Below are 22,405 nucleotides of genomic sequence, written 5' to 3' on the forward strand. Positions count from 1 at the left end.
TCACCCCACTAATCTCTTTATGGCCCCTCTTACATCTTTGTTTCTGAGGGTGTAGATTAGAGGGTTAAGGCTAGGTGTGACAACAGTATAAAAGAGGGCAATGAACTTGCCTTGATCTTGAGAATTTCCTGATGGTGGCTGGAGGTACATGCATAGGGCTGGAATGAAAAAAAGGGATACGACCATAAGATGGGCTCCACACGTCCCAAAGACTTTCTGGAGTCCACTTGTTGATTGCATCCTCAGCACTGCCCGGGTAATGGCACCATAGGAGCTGAGGATGAGGATGAGGGGTACCAGAACAAAAATGGAGCTCGTGACCATGAGGGTCAGCTCATTAGCATGGGTATCAACACATGACAGTCGAAGCAGTGCTGGAACTTCACAGAAGAAATGGTCCACTTGGCGATGACCACACAGAGGTACCCAGAAGGTAAACAAGAAGTGAAGTGCTGAGTTGGTAAAGCCACTTACCCAACAAGCCACAGCCAACAGTTGGCAGAAACGAGGGTGCATGAGGACAATATAATGCAAGGGTCTACACACAGCTGCATAACGGTCATAGGACATCACCATCAGTAGAACACATTCTGTGGTTCCCAAAGCAAGGAAAAAATAAAGTTGAATCATGCAGCCATTGTAAGAGATGGTTTTTAGTGGGCCCCAGAGGTTGATTAGCAACTGAGGAATGGAGCTTGTGGTGTAGCAGAGATCCAGAAAAGAGAGATTTGAGAGGAAGAAGTACATGGGAGTATGGAGATGGGAGTCCAGGTATGACAAGATAATGATGAACAGGTTGCCTATCAATGTCATCAAGTAGAACATCAAGACAACCACAAAGAGAACTAACTCAAGCTGAGGCCAATCAGAAAAACCCAGTAGAATAAAGTAGTCTTCAGAACTTGCATTGATTCTTTCCATCATCATGCATTTCGTGTTACCTAAGGAAAGAATTGTGTTGTGCTGTGCTAAGTTGCTTCAGCTGTGTCTGGCTCTTTGTGACCCTATGGACAGAAGCCCACCAGGCTCCTCTGTCCATGGGATTCTCCAGACAAGAATACTGGAGTGGGTTGCCATTTCCTGCTCCAGGGGATCTTACCAATTCAGGGATCAAACCTGTGTCACTTTCATCTGTTGTCAGGTGGGTTCTTTACCTCTAGCGCCACCTGGGAAGTCCAAGGAAAGAACTACATACACTCAAAAAAAGTGTGGAAATTCTCCAAGAACCATAGAAACACTTAGAAAAGAAATAGAAGCCAGATCAAAGAATTGAATACCACTATTCCATTCTAAGACAATGTGGGCATTAAGAAAAACTATGATGCTAATGAATTGAAAGAAATAAGACTCCACAAACTAATACTGATAAAGGATAAAGAAATAGTGGAGAAGAGAAAGCTATTCCTCCCAGCAGAATCCTAATTAATACATATAGAAGGAATAGCAGAACTAGAAAAACATAAATGGAAGCTAATAACCAGTAAATTAAAATATGATGAGAAAAGGATATTTACATAGTCTAAAATATCCCTTCACAAATTACACATTAATTACAAAATTAAAAGTAGTAGACTTTACAATAGGAAAACCTGGCGGACATCACCATAGTCAGGTAATCATGCTAATATCACCAGTGTTGAGACAAACCAACATCATGTGACTACTAATGTGATGCTCGGAATATGACATAATTTTGCTTCAGTCATATTCCTGCCAAAAATGTACAACTTGATGTTAAAAATGAAGAAACATGAGACAAACTCATGTTGAGACAAGATGGAGAAAATAACTGGCCTGCATTCTTCAAAAATATCAAATTTAAGGGAGACAAAGGCTAAGGAACTTGTTCAGCTTAAAGGAGGACAAAAAGGCATGATATCTAAATGTGTAAGTCTGTACTAGGAAAAAAATAGACAACTACATTTTGAGACAATTGCAGAAATACGAATATGAACTATAGGTTAGATAACAATATAGTATCCATGTTCAATTTTCTTATTTTGTTAACTATACAATGATTATGTAAAATAGCATTCCTATTCTTAGGAAACAAACAATAGAATTTAGCAGAAAAGAACATGGTATCTCTAAATTAGACTATTATGGTCCAGAAAAAAAAGATACCATAGATAGATAAATAGTGATAGGTAAATAGAAATTAATATATTTATACATAGGTAATAGATATATACATAGATGATAGATACATAGATTCATATGTGATAGATAGATATAAATAGATGAGAGAGAAAGAAAGAGATAATAGAATAAGTCTTTCAGGCAGAATGTAAACTATTGCTGAATCTACTTAAAAGATTAATGGTAGTTCTTTATACCACTTTAGCACATTTTCTGTAAATTCAATATAGAATAAAAAGTAACCAAAAAGTTACAAAGTATTTTTTACTTTTATGTTTCATCCAGGCATTTGTGTTGTTATTCTTAACTGTTGAGTTATTCTTACTCATCTAAGCAAGACGTCTATGTTAAAAGTAACTTGAAAAACTCCTAATATACCAACAGAAGAAGATTTCCATGAAACAATCTTTTTTTAAAACAAATAGCTTTAGTTTTCTTTTCATCATTTTCAGGCAATTTCTATTTATGTGATTATAGAAAACAGAATAATTGCAATCCCAATAATCTTACATATAGATGAAAAGGTATGAATAACATCAAATTTATTTGTGATTTCAAAATGCTTATATAGGGTGAAAATATTGAGCTTCAAGTAAATATTTTTATAGAAAAACTTTATCTCCCTATTTTTTACTTGCACTCACAATTTATTTCTAAACTGAAAGCTAAATAGAGGTACAAAAAGGAGACAGAAACACATGGACATCAACTTATGGTTACTCATGACACAAACAAAGCTGAAAATCTTAGTTCACATGACTAGATCTGTGAAATAGATGGGGGAAAGAGTAATAAAATGCCTTTTAAAGGACATAAAACATAACTGATTTGAAAAGAGGTATTTTTAGAAAAAGGAAGATATAAAGTCATCCAGAGAACAAAGAAGCATGGAAGAATGTGAGGTTGGGGGAAGATGGAGAGGAATCCAACTACTGGTGCTGAAAGTTTAAAGTTTGCTCCTCTGTATCACAGGGTTAAGACACCTGAACACGGGGCCTCCAGGAAGTTTTCACATTATTTCTTTCCTCTAGGACAGTAACTGAGACCATATTCAAATTCTGCTCATAATTTATAATGTCTACATATATCTTCATTCTCCAACTTAGAGAGGAATTCTGAATGTTTATTGAAACCATTAAATGACTCTGTCATTTTATATATTGAACCTAGAGAACCTTAGGTTTCTTTTTGTTAAAAAATAATAATAATAATAAAGTGCATTTCATAAATAGTTATAACTCCTAAGTGATTTTTTTTCTCTTGTGGGTTTTCAGTCTTTCATAGGAAAGATCAATACCGTCTTTTGTTATATAGTTACTATGACAAGGCATAATAACCACTATTTAAATAGCCCTCCTTCTCTCTGTGAATGCTTTGCCTTACTCAACATTGACACATCATATCTGCTTCCCTTCTTCCATAGCCAATTTTTTCTCTCCCACTTTCTAATAAGCTATTGGCCAAAATGAGTAAAAATCACAGCAGAACTATCTATGGTTGCCTCTATTGCCTGTGTGTGTGCTCAATCATATCTGACTTTTTGTGATCCCATGGACTATATCCCACCATGTTCCTCAGTTCATGGGATTCTCTAAGCAAGAATACTGGAGTGGGTTGTCATTTCCTACTCCAGGGGATCCTCCCGACTCAGGGATCAAGCCCACGTCTCTTGCACCTCCTGCATTGGTAGGCAGATTCTTTACTATCACACCACTTAGGAAGCCCCCAGTTATCTCTACTGGGGTCTTTTAATTACTCATGTTTTATAAGTGCAATTCCTCAAAAAGCTGTGAGCAATAGCTAATTTGTTGAGTTTCAGCATGAAAGTTAGAAATAGTTTAACCCCACAACAGTAAGACTAATTCAGGCCTACAAACCCTTAATCATTCACTAGTTACACTAACCTAGACTACTTTCTGTAGCTCAGAAACCATGCAGGAGAGTCAGATATTACATTACTTAAAAAGAAAATTTTGTAATTAAACAGAATATTAACATAAAGAACTTTAAGTTATGGGAGGAGAATAACTATAAAGATGCAACTAGAACTCTAAATGAATCTTGGACCGAGAGACAATATCTAAGAAAGGACAAGCTTGGAAAGAGGCACTTCCTGCTTAAGGCTACAGGTCAGACCTCACCAGAGAAGGTGTTGTTGAGCCCACTGGAAAATGAAGTTCACCATGGCTGAATCAAAAAGCAGCAATGGTCAAATAGTGGATTACGAAGATTACATCATGTAGAGATCACTGCCTCTTGAGAGATGATAGAAAAATCTAGAGATTATTTTTCAATTGTCCTAGAAGGGAAATAGTACATCATGAGAAATATAAACCCAAATTCAGTCATTGCTTCTTCTATTGTGGATATAACTTTCTTCTTCTGGTTACATTGCCTAAAAATCTTAGTATATTGATTTTAAAAAAAAGTGACAGCCATATCTTAATCTGTTGCATGATCCATCCTTCAACATACTAATAAATGTTAGAGAAGAATATGAGATAAGAGACCAAAAAAAAAGATGTAAGTAGAGAAAAAGTAAGAACTTTATGGTTTACTTTACTTCTTACCAAAGGAGACAGAAATAAAGACCTCATTGAAGGTTGCTTTCATGGGTTATGAAATGAAATATCTCTTCTCTTTTTTAAACTAAGATAGATGGAAGAAACAGTGGTGGACACAAATCTCTTTTTCCCATTCCCATATCCCTGTCGAGGTTGTTTTTTCTTATATTAGTCCTTTAATACTCTCACCTAGTGCTTAAGTAATACTCAAAAAATTCTTTCCACTTCTGTCCTTGCTGTGTCTGTCCTCGTTCCCTATATTTGTCTACACAATCTATGCCCTCTATCAGTCCTATGTGTGGACTGATCTGATCTCTAGTTTTCATCTCTTGGAAATCACCAGCATAAATGGCTGTGTGTATCATATATTCTAATCTACTACATCAATATAGAAAAGCAGAGTCTGAAAATTACTGTGATTATCGTTGCTACATAAGACAGAGTCCTGAGTCTACCGAAAAGATCTGGTTTTAGCTGCGAGGAGGAAGTCATTAGACCATTCACTGTGTCAGGGGATGGACCTCCCCTTCCCTAGAGCAAATAGTGCCTTTATGGAAACAAAAGAATAAACACTTGCTTTCCTTAACTGGGGTCAGTGGGAGGGTAAGTCCCAAAGCAGCAATTAATGCCCTTCAAAGAGTTGTCCTAGTTAGAACAGTTTCTAAGGAATATCTTCAACATGATACCATAAAGTTGTACTAAGATAACAATATCACTAGTAAACATGTTTTAAGCCTGCTGTATAGGGAAGGGAATGAGTTGTCCTGAAGTTTCTTCCTAATTTTTTCATCATTCTAAGGGCCAAATTTAAGGGAATATTTGTCAGAGGTAGTCTAATGGGGAGGTGGAAAGGGAAGCATGAAACGGACCTTTGGACTCAGAGGGAGAGGGAGAGGGTGGGATGATTTGGGAGAATGACATTCTAACATGTATACTATCATGTAAGAATTGAATCGCCAGTCTATGTCTGACGCAGGATGCAGCATGCTTGGGGCTGGTACATGGGGATGACCCAGAGAGATGTTATGGGGAGGGAGGTGGGAGGGGGGTTCATGTTTGGGAACGCATGTAAGAATTAAAGATATTAAAATTTAAAAAATAAAAAACTAAAAAAAAAAAAAAAAACAGAATCCATAGGCTTCCTTGGTGGCTCAATGGTAAAGAACCCTTCTGCCATTGCAGGAGACACTGGTTCAATCCCTGATTCAGGAAGATCCCACATACCTTGAAGAAACTAAGCCTGAGAGTCACAACTGTTGAGCCTGTTCTCTAGAGCCCAGGAGTCACAACTACTGAGCTCACATGCTGTAGCTATTGAAGCCTGCGCACCCTAGAGCCAGTGCTCCACAACAAGAGAGGCCACTGCAATTAGAAGACTGCCCACTGCAACTGGAGAGCAGCCCCAGCTCACTGCAACTAAAGAAAAGCCCAGGCAGCAATGAAGACTCAGTACAGTCAAAAATAAATAAATAAATAAAATTTTAATAGAATACATAAAGACTAAATTTATTAATTTAATTCTTCCTGCCAACATTTTTAAGCTTCAAGCCAAGTTTAGTACTGCAAAAGTATTGAAAAAAAATCTTTGAAGACCATTTAAACTGTAACTAAGATGGTAACTACCAAAACTCAGAAACATAACAAAATTATTTAATATTTCCAAAACTTTTTTCTCATTAATTTCCCTTGATGTCTTGTCAAGAGTTTTTCCATAATATACAAACAACTGAAATTACCTTAGATTACTAATCTACATCCAATAATTTACTTGCTACTATTAAAGTACACCACGAGTTTATAAATTAGTGAACATTTTAAAATTGTTATATTGTTTCTAGCTAACATAATTAATCTATAGAAAGAAAATTTTGGTTTAGAAATCATATATGTAATAAAATTACATTTTAAAAACTGTAATCTTTAGGAGAGCAATTGGGTGTTTCTTTTTCTATTTAACAGAAATATCAGAAAATAGACTTTATGTTTCAGTGGTCTTAATTGTTGTGAAAATTAATAAGAAAAATATATAAATGTTTTCCCCAGTGCTTAGTACATAATTATTTAATACATATTTGAATAGATATTTTAATAAACACCTCTATTTCTTTGTTATTCTTTATTTTAGATATTTAAAGTATTACAATAGAACACCTGTATTCCTACAGCTAGAATCATCAACTATTACTTTTGTTGTATTTATTGCAATCATTTTTTAGAGGCTATCTACAACCAGTCTAGTGCATTGTAAGATCAAGAGGAAACATACACTTTGAGAAACAGACTGGATTCGAATCAAGATGGCAGAGTGCAAGGATGTGGAACTCATCTCCCCTCACACATTTATGTGGAAAAATTCTCACTGAAAACTATCTGGAGATGACCAGAGAGACTCTTGTACAAGCAAGGCTACAAGAAAGGTAAAGGCAGAATCAAATCAGAAACAAAGACAGGCAATTAGGTCAGGTCCTATGCCCCTAGGAGGGGACTCAGAGGAAAAGGAAGATTACAAAGGAGAAGACCCTCCATGAGGAGTGAGCAGCTCAAGTTACATCTTGGACACCCCAGTCCTGGGGTCTGACTAAAGGAAGAGGAGCTCCCTTGGCTGTTTGGAGGCTCAGAGGGACTAAGAAATGGGCTATGGGAAACCTCAACTCAGTTTGGGAATAGTGCAAAAATGCTTCTATCTTCCCAAAGCAAGGTGGAAAGGGCAGAACAAAACCATGAGGTTGACTGGCTTCACACACAAATGCGCCAGTGAATATCCTACCCTGAACTGAGCTAACACTCCAGCACAGCTAGAGTTTCTCATTGCAGCTCCACTCTGGAGCAACAGCTGCCACGACAAAGGGGAAAGCTCACTGTGAGATGCTAAAGGTAGCTCCAAGCCTGAACAGGAAGAAGGCAACCATTACTGGAATTTGCGCAGGCAGCACATCACAAGGAGACCATATGTCTGAGAGTGGCCAGACCACCATACACAATACACTGACTTTTGCCAAATAAACACACCAGACCCTCTTGCTCCAGCACTGCTCTCCTCTGGAGCTTCAGGAACTTGAGACCCACCATACCCCCAAAAGGACTGTGATGGCCACTGAGCAAAGAGGAAGAAGCACTGGCTCATACCTGGCTCTGGTCCCAGCCCCTTCAGTTCTGACCCCATCCCCTAACAAGGTGATAGCTCTCAGTGCATCCTGAGGAAAGATATGACTTGTGTTCAGGTCAAACCCAGTTCTGCCATCAAAGCCACTGGTCCCATGGAGATTATACAGGGACATTCCCGTATAAGAACACCTCTTCAAGGCCACCATGGATAACTTTTTCATCTAATTTCATAGAAAGAGAGGAAGTTAAGCAAAATAAGAAGACAGAGTAATTTCTCTCAATTGAAATGGAAAGAGAAAATTTCTGAAAAAGAAACAGCTACTGAGATGGAAATCAATTTTACTAGACAAAGAATTAAACACATTAGTAATAATAGTAGTAACTGAATTGGGGAAATGAATAGCTGAACACAGTAAGAATTTTAACAAGGAACTAAAATTATAAGAAATATCAGTAACAACTGAAGAATACAATAACTATAATGATAACACAAGAAGAAAAGAATAGCCAGACTAAGTGATACAGAAGAATGTATAAATCAACTAAAAGATAGATTAATGGAAATCACTAAATGAGAATAGCAAAAAGAAAACTAAATTTTTTAAACTTAAAACAATTTAAAGGCTGTGTAGGTCAATATCAAGGTACTAGCATTCACATTATAGGGATCCCAAGCAGAGAAAAGAGAGAAAAAAGAGTGGAAAATGTAAATGTGCAGCTGCATCTTGAAGCAAGCGGAGCTGGAGTGTTCCCTAGGCTCAGGCTGGAACCCGAGCCTGGGGGGCAGTCTTGGGAAACTGGCCAGCCACTTATGCAGTTTTCCGTCCTCCTTCTTCTCACTGACTGAGGAGCAGGCAAGTGTGCATGTGTTCCTAAAGAGTGGAGTCCAAGCTTTCCACAGCCTTTCTGTTAGTCCCACTGGCTCTCCAACCAGTCAAGGGGGCTCACCTTCTCTGTGCAGGATCCCAGGGTGGGAGGGAGCCAACATCTGTCTGGAACCACTCATTCTCTGGGGAGGACCTCTGCCCATGTAATCTCTCTTTTCCTCTGAGTCTCCACCCAGGACACAGGTCCCAAGCGGATGGCTTCTCTTCCTACCCAATTCCATATGGATATTTCTTACAGTCTTGGTTGCAGGAGTCTCTCTCCGAGTCTCCAATTAGTTTGCAGTGAGAACTGTTCCACATGTACAGTAAGTGCTCTACATACAAACTTCAAGTTGTGAACTTTCAACGATGTGAACGTGCATTCTATCAGTCAAGTGTGAGTGAAATTGTGGCTTGCCCTCCATCTCCTATCATTGACGATCCTGCAGCTCTACCATTTCCTACCTTCTCTCCCTCCTCCAGTCAGTAGCTCTTCTTGCCTCTTCACTCAATGCCAGCCTCTGAGGGCCAGCAGTTGTACTATACTATTGTACTTTTCAAGGTACTGTGCTATAAGATTTACTTTTTGTTTGTTTTTTTTATGTTATTATTTATGTGAAAAGTATTATAAATCTATTACAGTACAGTATCATATAGCCGATTGTGTTCATTGGGTATCTAGGCTAACTTTGTTGGACTTATGAACATACTCTCAGAATGGAACTCATTTCAGATGTCAGGGACTTACTGTAGATGTACTGCTGATGAGATCACTGGAGGAAGTGAGTTCCTCAACCTCCTACTCCTCCACCTTGACCTCCTCCTGGGGATAATGTATTTAACATGGAAACAATAAGGGGAATTTTCTACCTAAATAACAACTTCCTCTTCCCTAGTCTTTCTCCTTTGCCATTATGTCGTGTCAATAATGAATATTCAGTACCTTACTCAATTCTTATATCATTTACATAATTTTATATCATGGACATAATTCAGTAGCTTACAGTTTTTTCATCATCTTAATAAGTACTTCTGACTCTATTTTTTTCTTTTTTTTAATGTTCATGGATTTTATTGTAAGGAATAAGATACAAACTTATTTATAAACATTATTAAATTTGTCATAGCTCTTGCCTCTTTCAATGTATATTAAGAGTATAGTGATTAAGCACAAAGGGATTCTAATGTTAAAAAAAAGATGGAAGTCAATGGGGCAGAAAATGAGATTCAGAATAGCACCTAACTCTCCTGCCCTCCATCATTTTATCTGGTTCCTGACAGAAGTTGTTCCCCTTATAGCAACCAGCCAGAATAGACTCTTGATTTTCTTCACTACTTTTGATACAAATCAGTTGGCACTTGGCCAAATTTATGTGTAGCTAGGAGATCTTTAAGATTTACTTATTATTATTTTATGATTTATTTATAACAATCAGAAAAAATACTAACTCATCAATATAATAACATGAAAGTTACTTGTCATTTTCATAATTATTTTTGAAGACTATCTGAATTCAGACAAAAAATTAAAATCTTAGTATTTCACATTAATCGTTCAGAGTGGTCAAATAATTAGTTCCAGTAGTACGTCACTTGAATTCATATCATGTTATGTACATAGTCTATGATATCAGTTACATATAATACAGATTATTCATTATATTTTACCATTATTTATTTTTGTTTTTACAGGTTATTTTACATCTTACTTATCTTCTTCCTAAATATTGGCATTTACTATACCAACAAATAGAGAGAGGTTTGGCCATGGCAATCCCTGAGAGACAGAATCAAACTACTTTCTAACACTCTAGTGGGAAGAAAATGTCTCCTGGGAAAGGGGAGGCAGGATAAGTATTCAGAATCAGGAGAAGAAATGAAGCATATGTATTCATATTCCTTTTTTTCAGAACAGAGGAAAGCTCAAATATACCATCATGTAACTAGTACAGCTTTGCATTCTTCTGTGTGTGTGTGTGTGTGTGTGCACGTGCAGTTGAGGACACTGCTAGGAGGGACACAATGCTCTCTGAAGAGACACACAGTCTTTCTGGGAACAGACATGGCCTTGATTACAACAAAAGCTTCTCAATGCATGGTCTTGGGAGTGAGGATTGAGGAGATTTACATTCTCTGAATTTGGGGAAGTTATAAGGAGAATGTGCAGAAAAAATTAAGGAGTGGCCCATCAGAATCAATAACCATCTACTTTTGTCCCTCAAATATTAGGATTAAAGGTACGTGATATAACTGATGTCTTTTTAAAAGAGGATTGTGGAAGACAGTGAATCAAAATGTGAAAATGGATAGAAAACATACAAAGCATTATTTAATTCTAGACATTATTTTAATCAGCTATTTTCCCTTTCTCTGAAGAGTATAAAATTTACTCAGTTTGCCAGTATCTCTGTCATAAAATTGCCATTAATTCTTCTAAACTAATCATTTCACAGGAAATAGACAAATCTCTTATTGTTTGGTAATAGAGATGCCTAGATCATCCTGTGCATGTTACTCCAACCAAAGGATAATGTAGTTCATGCTGGGTTATGTGGAGGCATCACCCAGCTAAATATTAGGTCCTCAATGAAATGATTATGGGTGAATTGTGGAAAGCAATGAGAAATTATTTCAACAATCTTTAATAACTAATTTACATAAATTATATATATTCTCCAAGCATTTTAGAAAGAACAATTTCAGAATAATGAAAGTTAATATTTATTGAGTTTTTCTTGTTTGAGAGGCACTGTTCTATTTCAGGTAAAAAATATTTAACAATGTCTCTTATGTTTTCCTTTGGCTGAGAGAAAACAAAGAAACATTTCATTATGAGAACAAAGATTAATAAGAGACTGAGTCAGTTAAGGATCATTTATGTGGCATTGACCCAAACTGAATTACTTATGCTGGATGATTGCCAAAGTAGAACCATATAGAAAGTACTTGCATTGGATCTTGGGGCTGGGTGAGTTGGCACATGAAGCCAAGCCATTGAGCTATTAAAATTATCTTGTCTCTATGTACCCCGATGTTCATCACAGCACTGTTTACAGTAGCTAGGACACAGAAGCAACCTAGATGTCCATCGGCAGATGAATGGATAAGAAAGCTGTGTACATATACACAATGGAATATTACTCAGCTATTAAAAAGAACACAATCGAGTCAGTTCTAATGAGGTGGATGAAACTGGAGCCTAATATATAGAGTGAAGTAAGTTAGAAACAAAAACACCAATACAGTATGTTAACACATATATATGGAATTTAGAAAGATGGTAATGATGACCCTATATGAGAGACAGCAAAAGAGACACAGAGATAAAGAACAGACTTTTGAACTCTATGGGAGAAGGCAAAGGTGGGATGATTTGAGAGAATAGCATTGAAACATGTATATTGGCATATGTGAAACAGATGAACAGTCCAAATTCGATACATGAAACAGGGCACTCAAACCTGATGCATTGGAACAATCCAGAGGGATGGAATGGGGAAGGTGGTGAGAGGGGGTTCAGGACAGGGGGGACACATGTACACCCATGGCTGATTCATGTCAATGTATGGCAAAAACCACCACAATAGTGGAGAGTAATTAGCCTCCAATTATAATAAATAAACTAATTTTTTAATTATCTTGTCTCCTTCCTCTATGCTTTCATGCATCCAACTATCACTGAAACTCCATCTCAAGACTCAAACTCAGAATCTTGTCAATGTTCAATGGTCACTTAATCTTTTATTATACTGAGTTGGAATAGACAAATACAATTTATCATTGAGCTTGAAACATCTATATTTTTAGACTAACATCACAGTGCATATTTGCTTAATGACTGACTCTTAATATAGTTTATTTTAATAGTCTGGTAATACTAGGGGATATTGCAGGCAACATCCTATGAGTTTCTTAACATGAGGTTTTTAAAGGGCAAGAGGTTTTGACACTGATAAAGTGCATTTCAATTCCTTATTTTTAATTCATGGTTTATCTCTATAATGTTTCCATTTTAACTCAAAACAACTCAGCAAGAAAGATGGGAAGGGCTTCATCATCCTTCCCTTACACAGAAATGATGGATCAGAAACTTTAAATCAAGAAAATGTGTCAGGTGAGAGACAGAAGAATGTGCCAAATTGTTGTACTTCCTATGATGCTCCTTATCTGCAGACTCCAGACACCTGCCTTGAGCATCTCACTCTCTTTCTGTAGGCAGTGATTAAAATTAAACATTCTTGCTATGTGCATAAAGCTGACTTCCACTACATGGATCTCAGGGTCCCTGCACAAAGATCAACAGAGAGCAAATTCTGAAAACAATAGAAAGAATGATGAAAAAATCAGATTTTACTTGGTGTAGTATTAGTCTCAGTGACAGGGAGGGAGAAGGGAATTTGACTATGTTTCTTTATAGTCTCACCTCCAGTGGACTCAGACATTTATTTATATATATTTAATATTTATTTCTAGGCAAAGTACCATTCTTTATTAGTTTAAGTATTTAGAAGCACTCACAGACCTTCACTATCTTGGATGTCTTAATTTTTTTCAGCTGTCTCTGAACTTTATGAGGTTTTAAAAAGTACTTATCACAGGGTGACTTTTTATTCATCCTGAGGGTCTAAGAATATTGAATGACTATCAGCATGTATTAGCCTTTGTGCAATCAGCCCTCCTGTATGCCATCTACCAGTAGGTTTCTCCCATTCCCCACATCCTCAACTCTCATCCCCAATACCGGTATTTGTATTTGCTGTCTACAGTCTAAATGGACAAGAATATTTATGAAATGAAATCTTAATGATGTCAGTACTTAAGAAAGAGTGAGGCATTCTTCTTTTCTGGCTGGGATTTTTTCCTTGGCTCCTCCATCGGTGTCACTGAGGAAACTTTAGTTTCTCCCAGACACAGGAAGGTTGAATGAGTAAGAAACATATTTGCTTATTTAACTGACAAAATGAATGGCAACTTGTCTACATCTAGAGTATTCTATATAACTGCATAGTCTATCATTGAGAAGTTAGGATATTTCAGAAATTTTTTAGGCTTAAAAAAATGAAAGTCAACTATTGTCTTTGTTTTCTTTGCCACAACCTTAACTGAATTGTGTTGCTACATAAGAAATATAGATATTAAATTATATTAGTTAATTTAATTAGATACAATGCAAGGTGAGTGATGTGAAAGTCCTTGGGACTTTTTGTGACCCCAAGGACTGTAGCCTGCCAGCCTCCTCCATCCAGGGAATTCTCCAGGCCGGAATACTGGAGTGGGTGGCAGTTCCCTTCTCCAGGGAATCTTCCCAACCCAGGGATCAAACCCAGGTCTCATGCATTACAAGTGGATTCTTTATCATCTGAGCTGCCAGGGAAGCCCACAATGCAAGGTAAATGTTTACAAATGATTTAACATAAGTGTAAATGCATTGTAATAGACTACAATGTGTAAGCAAATTTTTCAAAGTCATATACACTGAGGGTCCCTGAATTGTGCAGAGTTTTTATTTCGTATTGAACAGAATTTTGAATCAGTCCACTTGTTTCTCTCCTTAACTTTGTGGAACTGTGGCATACCTCAGTGGATATACAAATTAGTAGATTAAAATGATTCATAATATACAACTATTTTTCCCAGGACATAACATCCATGTGGCATTTTTATATTTGAATCTATATATGTATAGATTATAGACAGATAATTATATATAGAATCTATATAATTATATATAGAATCTGTCTATGTATGTATTTTTTACTTTTTCTCTTTCTATCACAGCAGATGATTAGAAAAATATGAAATGGAAATGAAGAGAATGAACAGGAGGAATGATTAGGGACTTTAGGGACTGTGACATAAAATTCAGCAAAAGGAGTATATATGAAGGTAACTTTATTTTAAGAGTATGCAAGTATACAGGCACTGCTATGGCTAATATTTAAGTACATAACCACTTTTCTACATGCTTCTGTGAGAATTAACTCACTTAATCCTCATAACAACTGCATTAGGGAGATACTTCTATCACTTCCTTTTAAAATGGGAAAACTGAGGAACAAATATTTAAGGAAATGTTAGCCATGACTCAGTGTTAGATGGCTGCACTAGGAATTTAACCCACAAAGACTGTCAGCACGCTTGATTACTGTGCTATTTAGCATGGATTTGAATGTGTGTTTCTGTCAGTATAAGATATATGTATATATGCAAAAATGTATATCTTTGTACATATGCTTTTGTGAACACATAAGCACACAAATTTTGTCTGTTCATAATAACTTGGGACCTCAAAATGCATACTTTCATTCTATATATACTGGCATCAAACATTAATGTGGAATAAACAGTGATGTGTTTTAAACAAATGTAGAATAAACATGACTTCAGTTTATACTAATGAAAACATAACAGTTCAGAGGAATAGGAAAAAACCTCCTCATTCTTTTGACCTTTCATAGCAAACATTATTTAGGATTTTCCGTGAAGACATTTCCAAAAAAATTTAAACTGCAGTACATCCATATTTAGAACAAGGAATATTTTTGTCAGGAATTGGTAGTAACTATCAGATTGAGAGACAAATAGCTGTCACATTTGAGATACTTAAAGGAGATGAAATTTACCATAATTACCTTCAGAAAATAGAATAAGTGCCACTAGACAGCATATATATGCAGTCAGAGTAAAGCTTAATATTCTAATTTTTTCATTACATGAGAACTTATTCGTTGTTATGGTTGGTGGAAATAATGGTATAAATAAAGTTCTTCACTCCCAAACTTCTTGAGTCTATTTTCAGGAAGAAATGAACAATCAATCGTCCTTGGAGTAATGTCAATGCTCATCAGTTAGAGAGTGGTGGGAAGATGGAGTGGAAGGGCCATGTAACTGACCAGAACAAGGGCAAGGGAGAGGCGGAGTTGGAGGAGAAAGTTCCAGAGAGGAGATGAAGCTATGCTGAAACTCAATAATAGATTGTTCAATAGATGGATAAATAAGGAGGCAAATTTCCAGGCCCTTCCACCAGGGGAAAATAAACACAAAGAAAAGGAAATATATGCATACAAGACACATACTAAAAGATGCAAGCAGTTTGCTGTGAATATAACATATGGTCCATTGGATAAAAAGCAAGATAGAAGTCTATCAATAGTCTACCTTGATCTATAGATTTTCATCAATGATATTAAGAAATTTGATTTTTAACTTGGAGCAAGGGTAATTTTCATTTAGCAAACAACAATCCGATGGAGAAAGCTTGGCAGATGAGTTTGTTTATTTTTTTAACTGTTGCAATGATGTGACTATCTCAGCAGTACAATATAGACATGATGTGAATGGCTGTGACAGTCTTCACACGGTTGCCTCTTCTTCATTCACATCTCAGCTCAGGTTTCTCTTCATCAAGAACCCTTTTGGAACAGCCAGTCTAAGTAGGTCAGTCACCACAACTTACCCAAGTTTTAAATCTCTGCATTGTAACAATTATTTATTGAATAGTCATTTAATTATTGCTTTCCTTGACTGAATAAGTTCCCTTTGGAAAGAAGTGGTATTTTTTCATTGTTTTAAACCAGGACCTACAGTAACTGCAAAATACTTTGAAAGTATTCTGCTCAATAAATACTTGTTGAGTGAATGAGTGAAGAAAGTAAGTCAGTGGGAAAAGAAGAGGAAAGAAATAGGTATTTGAGGAACTTCATTTGATAAAAAGAAGAAATGAAAGAGATTTGTGCTTTTTTTCCCCATTTTATGCCTGCTGACTAGATACACTGTGGACAAATCAGTTGGGATAGTTACATAGAATAGTACTGGTTTCAGGATGAGTATAACTTCCAAACTTTAAAAATTTTAAATTATAGGTAAGCAATTTATCTCTTTGGCTCACTGGAGCTTATTAAGAGTAATATAAAGAGTTATATTGCTATCCGAAAGAATTTTCCTGATGACTTTGCTCTTCTTTTCTTAAGGTCATGAACCTCAATTGTTCCTTGTGGCAAGACAACAGCATGTCTGTGAAACACTTTGCATTTGTCAAATTCTCTGAGGTCACCGAACAGTGCTTCCTTTTATTTACCCTCATCCTACTCATGTTCTTAGCATCACTGACAGGCAACGCTCTCATAGCTCTTGCCATCTGGACCAATCCAGCCCTCCATACCCCCATGTACTTCTTCCTGGCCAATTTGTCTCTCTTGGAGATTGGATACACTTGCTCTGTCATACCCAAGATGCTGCAGAGCCTTGTGAGTGAGGCCCGAGGAATCTCTCGGGAGGGCTGTGCTACACAGATGTTTTTCTTTACATTATTTGCTATAAGTGAGTGCTGCCTTTTGGCAGCCATGGCTTTTGATCGCTATATGGCCATATGCTCCCCACTTCACTATGCAACACGAATGAGTCGTGGAGTGTGTGTCCATTTAGCAATGATTTCTTGGGGGGTGGGTTGCATAGTAGGCTTGGGCCAAACCAACTATATTTTTTCTTTGGACTTCTGTGGCCCCTGTGAAATAGACCACTTCTTCTGTGACCTCCCCCCTATTCTGGCACTAGCCTGTGGGGATACATCCCATAATGAGGCTGCAGTCTTTGTTGTGGCCATTCTTTGCATTTCCAGTCCATTTTTATTAATCATTGCTTCTTATGGCAGAATTCTAGCTGCCGTGCTGATCATGCCCTCCCCTGAAGGCCGCCGAAAATCTCTTTCCACATGTTCTTCCCACCTGCTGGTAGTAACGCTCTTCTATGGCTCAGGATCTGTCACCTACTTGAGGCCCAAGTCTAGCCATTCACCAGGGGTGGATAAACTCCTGGCCCTCTTCTATACTGTGGTGACATCCATGCTCAACCCTATCATCTACAGCTTACGCAACAAGGAAGTCAAGACAGCTCTTCGGAGAACTCTGGGCAAGAAAAAGTTTTGACTCATGGGTAGATACTAGAGGAACATACAAATTCCTCTTTGCAAAAGATACACACTCAACCTAAGAGGAAAGAAGAAAGGAGGGAGGGAGGAAAAAAATTGTACTTGTCAAACTATTTTGTAAGAACATTCTTTAATAACAGTGATTGTAACAATGCTTGTAATTTTGGAGACAGCTCTCTTCCCATAGCTAAAGTTCTGACTGCCAAATTCTGGAAAGAAGTTGGCTATTAAAGAATTTAATAGGAGAGTCCAACACTAGACAAGTATTCCAAAATATTTCTGTTTAAAATATAGGTTTAGAGTATAGATTGCCAGATTATATCTCAGAATCCTGGCAAATACTCACCCTATACTCTTAGGCATTTTATAGCCCCTGAGGGCCCATCTGACTTCTGCTCTTGTCACTAGGGTCTGTCCCATAAAACTCCAAATTCCCTAGTAACTCTGTGACATGTATTACTTACTTCCATAAAAATGTTTTAAAATTCTTTTGCCTTAATTGTTGGTACATTCTATAGAGTTAAATTTTTGAGTTGCGTGTGCTATAAAAATATGTAGACATCAGAAGAAGTAAACTCTTATAGTCAGAGCTATTTGTTGCAGAATATTAAAAGAAAAATATGGGAAATTTTTATGGAGAGCCCTCATGGTCAAAATGTTTTTAGAAACAAAGAGAAATCACATCTAAATCCAAGGATGGAAGATGAAAGCTGTACTAAAAATAATTAATATAAATATTAATATAAATAATTACATAGATTTTATTCAATTTATAAAATTTACATATGTGCAAATGACTCATAACTGAATATACTTGGAAATCATCCAAAAACTTGATCTTAAGAGAAATGAACATGGTTACAACACAATCTAGTAGCTTAAGGCATGTATGAGATGCGTTTCCTTGGATTTGAACATCTTGTCCTCAGGGAGGTGCTATGATATATGAGGGATAAATAACTACTCAAACAGTAGCTATAGTATGACAAAAAGTGGAGAACTGTGCTGCTACTATGACTTAATTTACAGTACCAGAAGAATAGGTTCTGGGGGACTGATGTATGGTATGGTGACATAGTTAATAATACTGTATTATATACTTGATATTTGCTGAGAGTACTGTAGATCTTAAGTGTTCTTACCATACACATACACAAATGATAACTATTTGAGGTGATGGAATATGTTTCTTAACTTGATTGTGGTAATCATTTCATGAAGGACACATATATCAAATCATATTATATACTTTATATACAATTTTATTTGTCAGTTTTATCTCTTAAAAGCTGAGGGGGAGAAAGACTGTGAAAATTCTACAGTCAGGGTATAGCAGTGATGTTCACTAATGACAAAGATGTGTTTTACCAGAAATATGCATTTTATCAAAAACTATCCAATTCATTGTTGACCAAAACATAATACATTGTGGTTATTATTTACATGTGTGTACAGTAATTAAGAATGGAAATAATCTGAATATGCAAAAATAACCACTTGACAATTATGCTACAGAAATAGGCAGGAATTATATGTAGACATTAGACATTATTATTTTAAAGTATGCTTATTAATCTAGAAAAATTAATGATTTATTAAGCATTAAAGCAAGTTAATAGGAATCTATTATGGCATTAACATTTTGTTAAGTTTTATAAGTCTGAACGGATCAAAAACTTGACAACTTACATGTAAAAGAATCAGATTATTACATCTAATCACACCATATGCAGAATTAAACTTATAGTGGATTAAAGTCCTAAATGTAAGACCAGAAACCATAAAACTCCTAGAAGAGAACATAGGCAGTAAGGTCCTTGAGAACACTCTTGACAATAATTTTTAGATTGACTCCAAAGGCAATGGCAACAAAAGCAAAAATAAACCAATGAGATTACATCAAATTTAAAAGTTTCTGCACAGTGAAGGAAACCACAAACAAAATAAAAAGGCAACTACAGAATGGGAAAAGATATTTGTAAATCATATACCTAATGGTTTATCCAAATAATATCCAAAATGTTCAAAGAACACAGGCAACTCAATAACAAAAAATCAAACAATCCAAATGAAAAATAGGTAGTTCTAAATAGACATTCTTCTGAAGAAAACATTCCAATGGCCAACAGACACATGAGAAGACATTCAATTGATTTAATCATTAATTACTGTTTCTGCTGCTGCTGTTTGGTCATCAGGTCATGTCCAACTCTGAGATCCCACAAGCTGTAGCCTGCCAGGCTCACCTGTCCATAGGCTTTCCCAGGCAAGAATGCCGGAGGGGTTGTCATGTCCTTCCCCAGGGGATCTTCCCGACCCAGGGATTGAACCCTCATCTCCTGCTTGGCAGGTGGACTTCTTACCACTAAGCCACCTGGGAAGCCCTCCACTAAAAATTAGAGAACTGCAAATCAAAACCACAGTATCACTTCACATGTCAGGCTGTTTTCAAAAGAAAAAGAAATAACAAGTTTTGGCAAGAATGTAGAGTAAAGGAAACATAGAGCACTATTTATGGGAATGAAAACCAATGCAGATATTATAGAAAATTGTATAGAGGTGTCTCAAAAAAATAACAGCAGAACTATCATATGATCCAGCAATTCAAAATACTGGTATTTATCTGGAGAAAATGAAAACACTAATTCATCCTAGATAACAGAAGCTAAAAGAACTTTGAAAAAGGGAAACAGAACATTATCATTATTTGGCTGTTTGAAAATAGAAGTAGAAAAATTAAGAGGGCTGATTATGAGAACAGCAACAGAGACCAGGAGAGAGATATCGAAGGCATGAACGAGGGGAGTGGAGGGAGACAAGAGGAGGATTCACATATAAGAGATAGCCAAGAGGTACATTTTGATGATTAACTTATTCTGTGTATTAGGGCTGAAAAGGTGCAGGGGAGTGGTGAAGAAAAGTTAAACTCATCATCGCACTTAGTATTTTATTTAAGACGCTTTCACTATAATTGCCTCTGAAGCCAGGGTCCCAGCTTATTCACCATTTTATCTCCCATGCCTGTCACAGTGCTTAGTATGCTGTAGTTACTCAGTAAGTTTTTAAACGAAATAAATGTGTGGATACTGCCATTTGCTAAGAAAGAAAATAAAGGAGGAGGAACACATTGAGATTGAAAAAACAGTATAATTTTGAGCTATTTCAATCTCTCACACATTGCTTCAGTTCAGTTCAGTTCAGTTCAGTCGCTCAGTCGTGTCCGACTCTTTGCGACCCCATGAATCACAGCACGCCAGGCCTCCCTGTCCATCACCAACTCCTGGAGTTCATTTAGACTCGCGTCCATCAAGTCAGTGATGCCATCCAGCCATCTCATCCTCGGTCGTCCCCTTCTCCTCCTGCCCCCAATCCCTCCTAGCATCAAAGTCTTTTCCAATGAGTCAACTCTTCGCATGAGGTGGCCAAAGTACTGGAGTTTCAGCTTTAGCATCATTCCTTCCAAACAAATCCCACCAGCAATCTCACTATAAAGAATTATTAAGGAATAAAGATATAATTGAATGTAAGCTATCTATCTATCCACTCATCCATCCATTCATCTAGTTACCTGAAAGGAGATTAGGAGATGATGATGTGTAAGGATTTAGAAGATGGAATTTGAGCTGCTGGCAAAAATACTAACCAGAGATACAGAGTATCTGATGGTGAGTCTGGCCAAGTAGGTACTCACTGAAATAGGAATGCATTTTTATATGTTAAAGTTCATGAAGATATATAATATTCTTTTCTTTTTAACTTTGAAATATGCTATTTCAACACTGTGTCAGTATCTTAAAATATCCCTTCAAAATTATCCAGAGAAACAGTGACAGATACAAGTTAAATCAATGTACAACCATTTCCATAATCTATGTCTTTGCTCCTTGGCAAAGACACTCATTTCCTTAGCAATGTTTAATTTTTACTTTACTTTGATTAAAGACTTAGAAACACACACACACAAAAAAAATAATTCAGAAAGATATATGCACCCATATGTTCATTGCAGCATTATTTACAATAACCAAGATACAGAAACAACTTGTGTCTTTTGATAGATAAACAGATAAAGATGTGGTATATATATACAATGCAATTCTACCCAGCCATAAAAGAATTATGACATCTTGCCATTTGCAGCAACATGGATGGACCTTGATAGCATTATGCTAAGGAAATGAGTCACACAGAGAAAGACAAATACCATATGATTTCACTTATGTGTAGAATCAAAATAAAACAAATGAACAAAGCAAAGCTCATAGATATAGAGAACATATTGGTGACTGCCAGAGGGGAGGAGCATTAGCAGTGGGTAAAATGCATAAAGGAGATCAAGAGGTAATAGATTTCCAGATATAAAATAAATTATGCCACAGGAATGAAATGTGTGGCATGTGGACTATAATCAATAACATTGCATGGAGAAACTGGAAGTTGCTAAGTAAGTAAAACCTAAAAGCTTCCGGGCTTCCCTGGTGGTCCAGTGGTTAAGAATCCACCTTGCAATGCAAGGGACACAGTTCCAATCCCTGGTCCAGGAAGAGTCCACATGCCATGGAGCAGCTAAGCCTGTGCACCACAACTATTGAGCCAGTGCATCTAAAGCCTCTGCTCTGATATAAAAGAAGCCACCACAATGAGAAGCCTGCACATCACAACTAGAATAGCACCTGCTCACTGTAACTAGAGAAAGCCTATGCATAGCAACAAAGACCCACCACAACCAAAAAATTAAGCAAATAAATAAATCTTTTTAAAAAAGCTTTCATCAGAAAGAAAAAAATTTGTAACTTTATATAATG

The 22,405-nt window shown here is 36.6% G+C and overlaps 1 protein-coding gene and 1 pseudogene across 1 annotated transcript; one reads left to right on the top strand and one right to left on the bottom strand.

Moving 5' to 3' along the window:
* LOC101117455 (olfactory receptor 2J3-like) lies at positions 1-931 on the bottom strand (annotated as a pseudogene).
* A 15,707-nt stretch (positions 932-16,638) lies between these two features.
* On the top strand, positions 16,639-17,598 carry LOC101121048 (olfactory receptor 10C1-like). The gene has a single exon (XM_004019308.5). The coding sequence runs from the start codon at positions 16,648-16,650 to the stop codon at positions 17,596-17,598; it is 951 nt and encodes a 316-aa protein (XP_004019357.3). The 5' UTR covers positions 16,639-16,647.
* Positions 17,599-22,405: the final 4,807 nt, after the last annotated feature.

Source organism: Ovis aries, chromosome 20 (genome assembly GCF_016772045.2).
Source record: "Ovis aries strain OAR_USU_Benz2616 breed Rambouillet chromosome 20, ARS-UI_Ramb_v3.0, whole genome shotgun sequence".
Classification (NCBI taxonomy): domain Eukaryota; kingdom Metazoa; phylum Chordata; class Mammalia; order Artiodactyla; family Bovidae; genus Ovis; species Ovis aries.

Coding starts and splice junctions, on each gene's coding strand:
- LOC101121048 (XM_004019308.5), top strand. CDS start 16,648: ATGAACCTCAATTGTTCCTTGTGGCAAGACAACAGCATGTCTGTGAAA.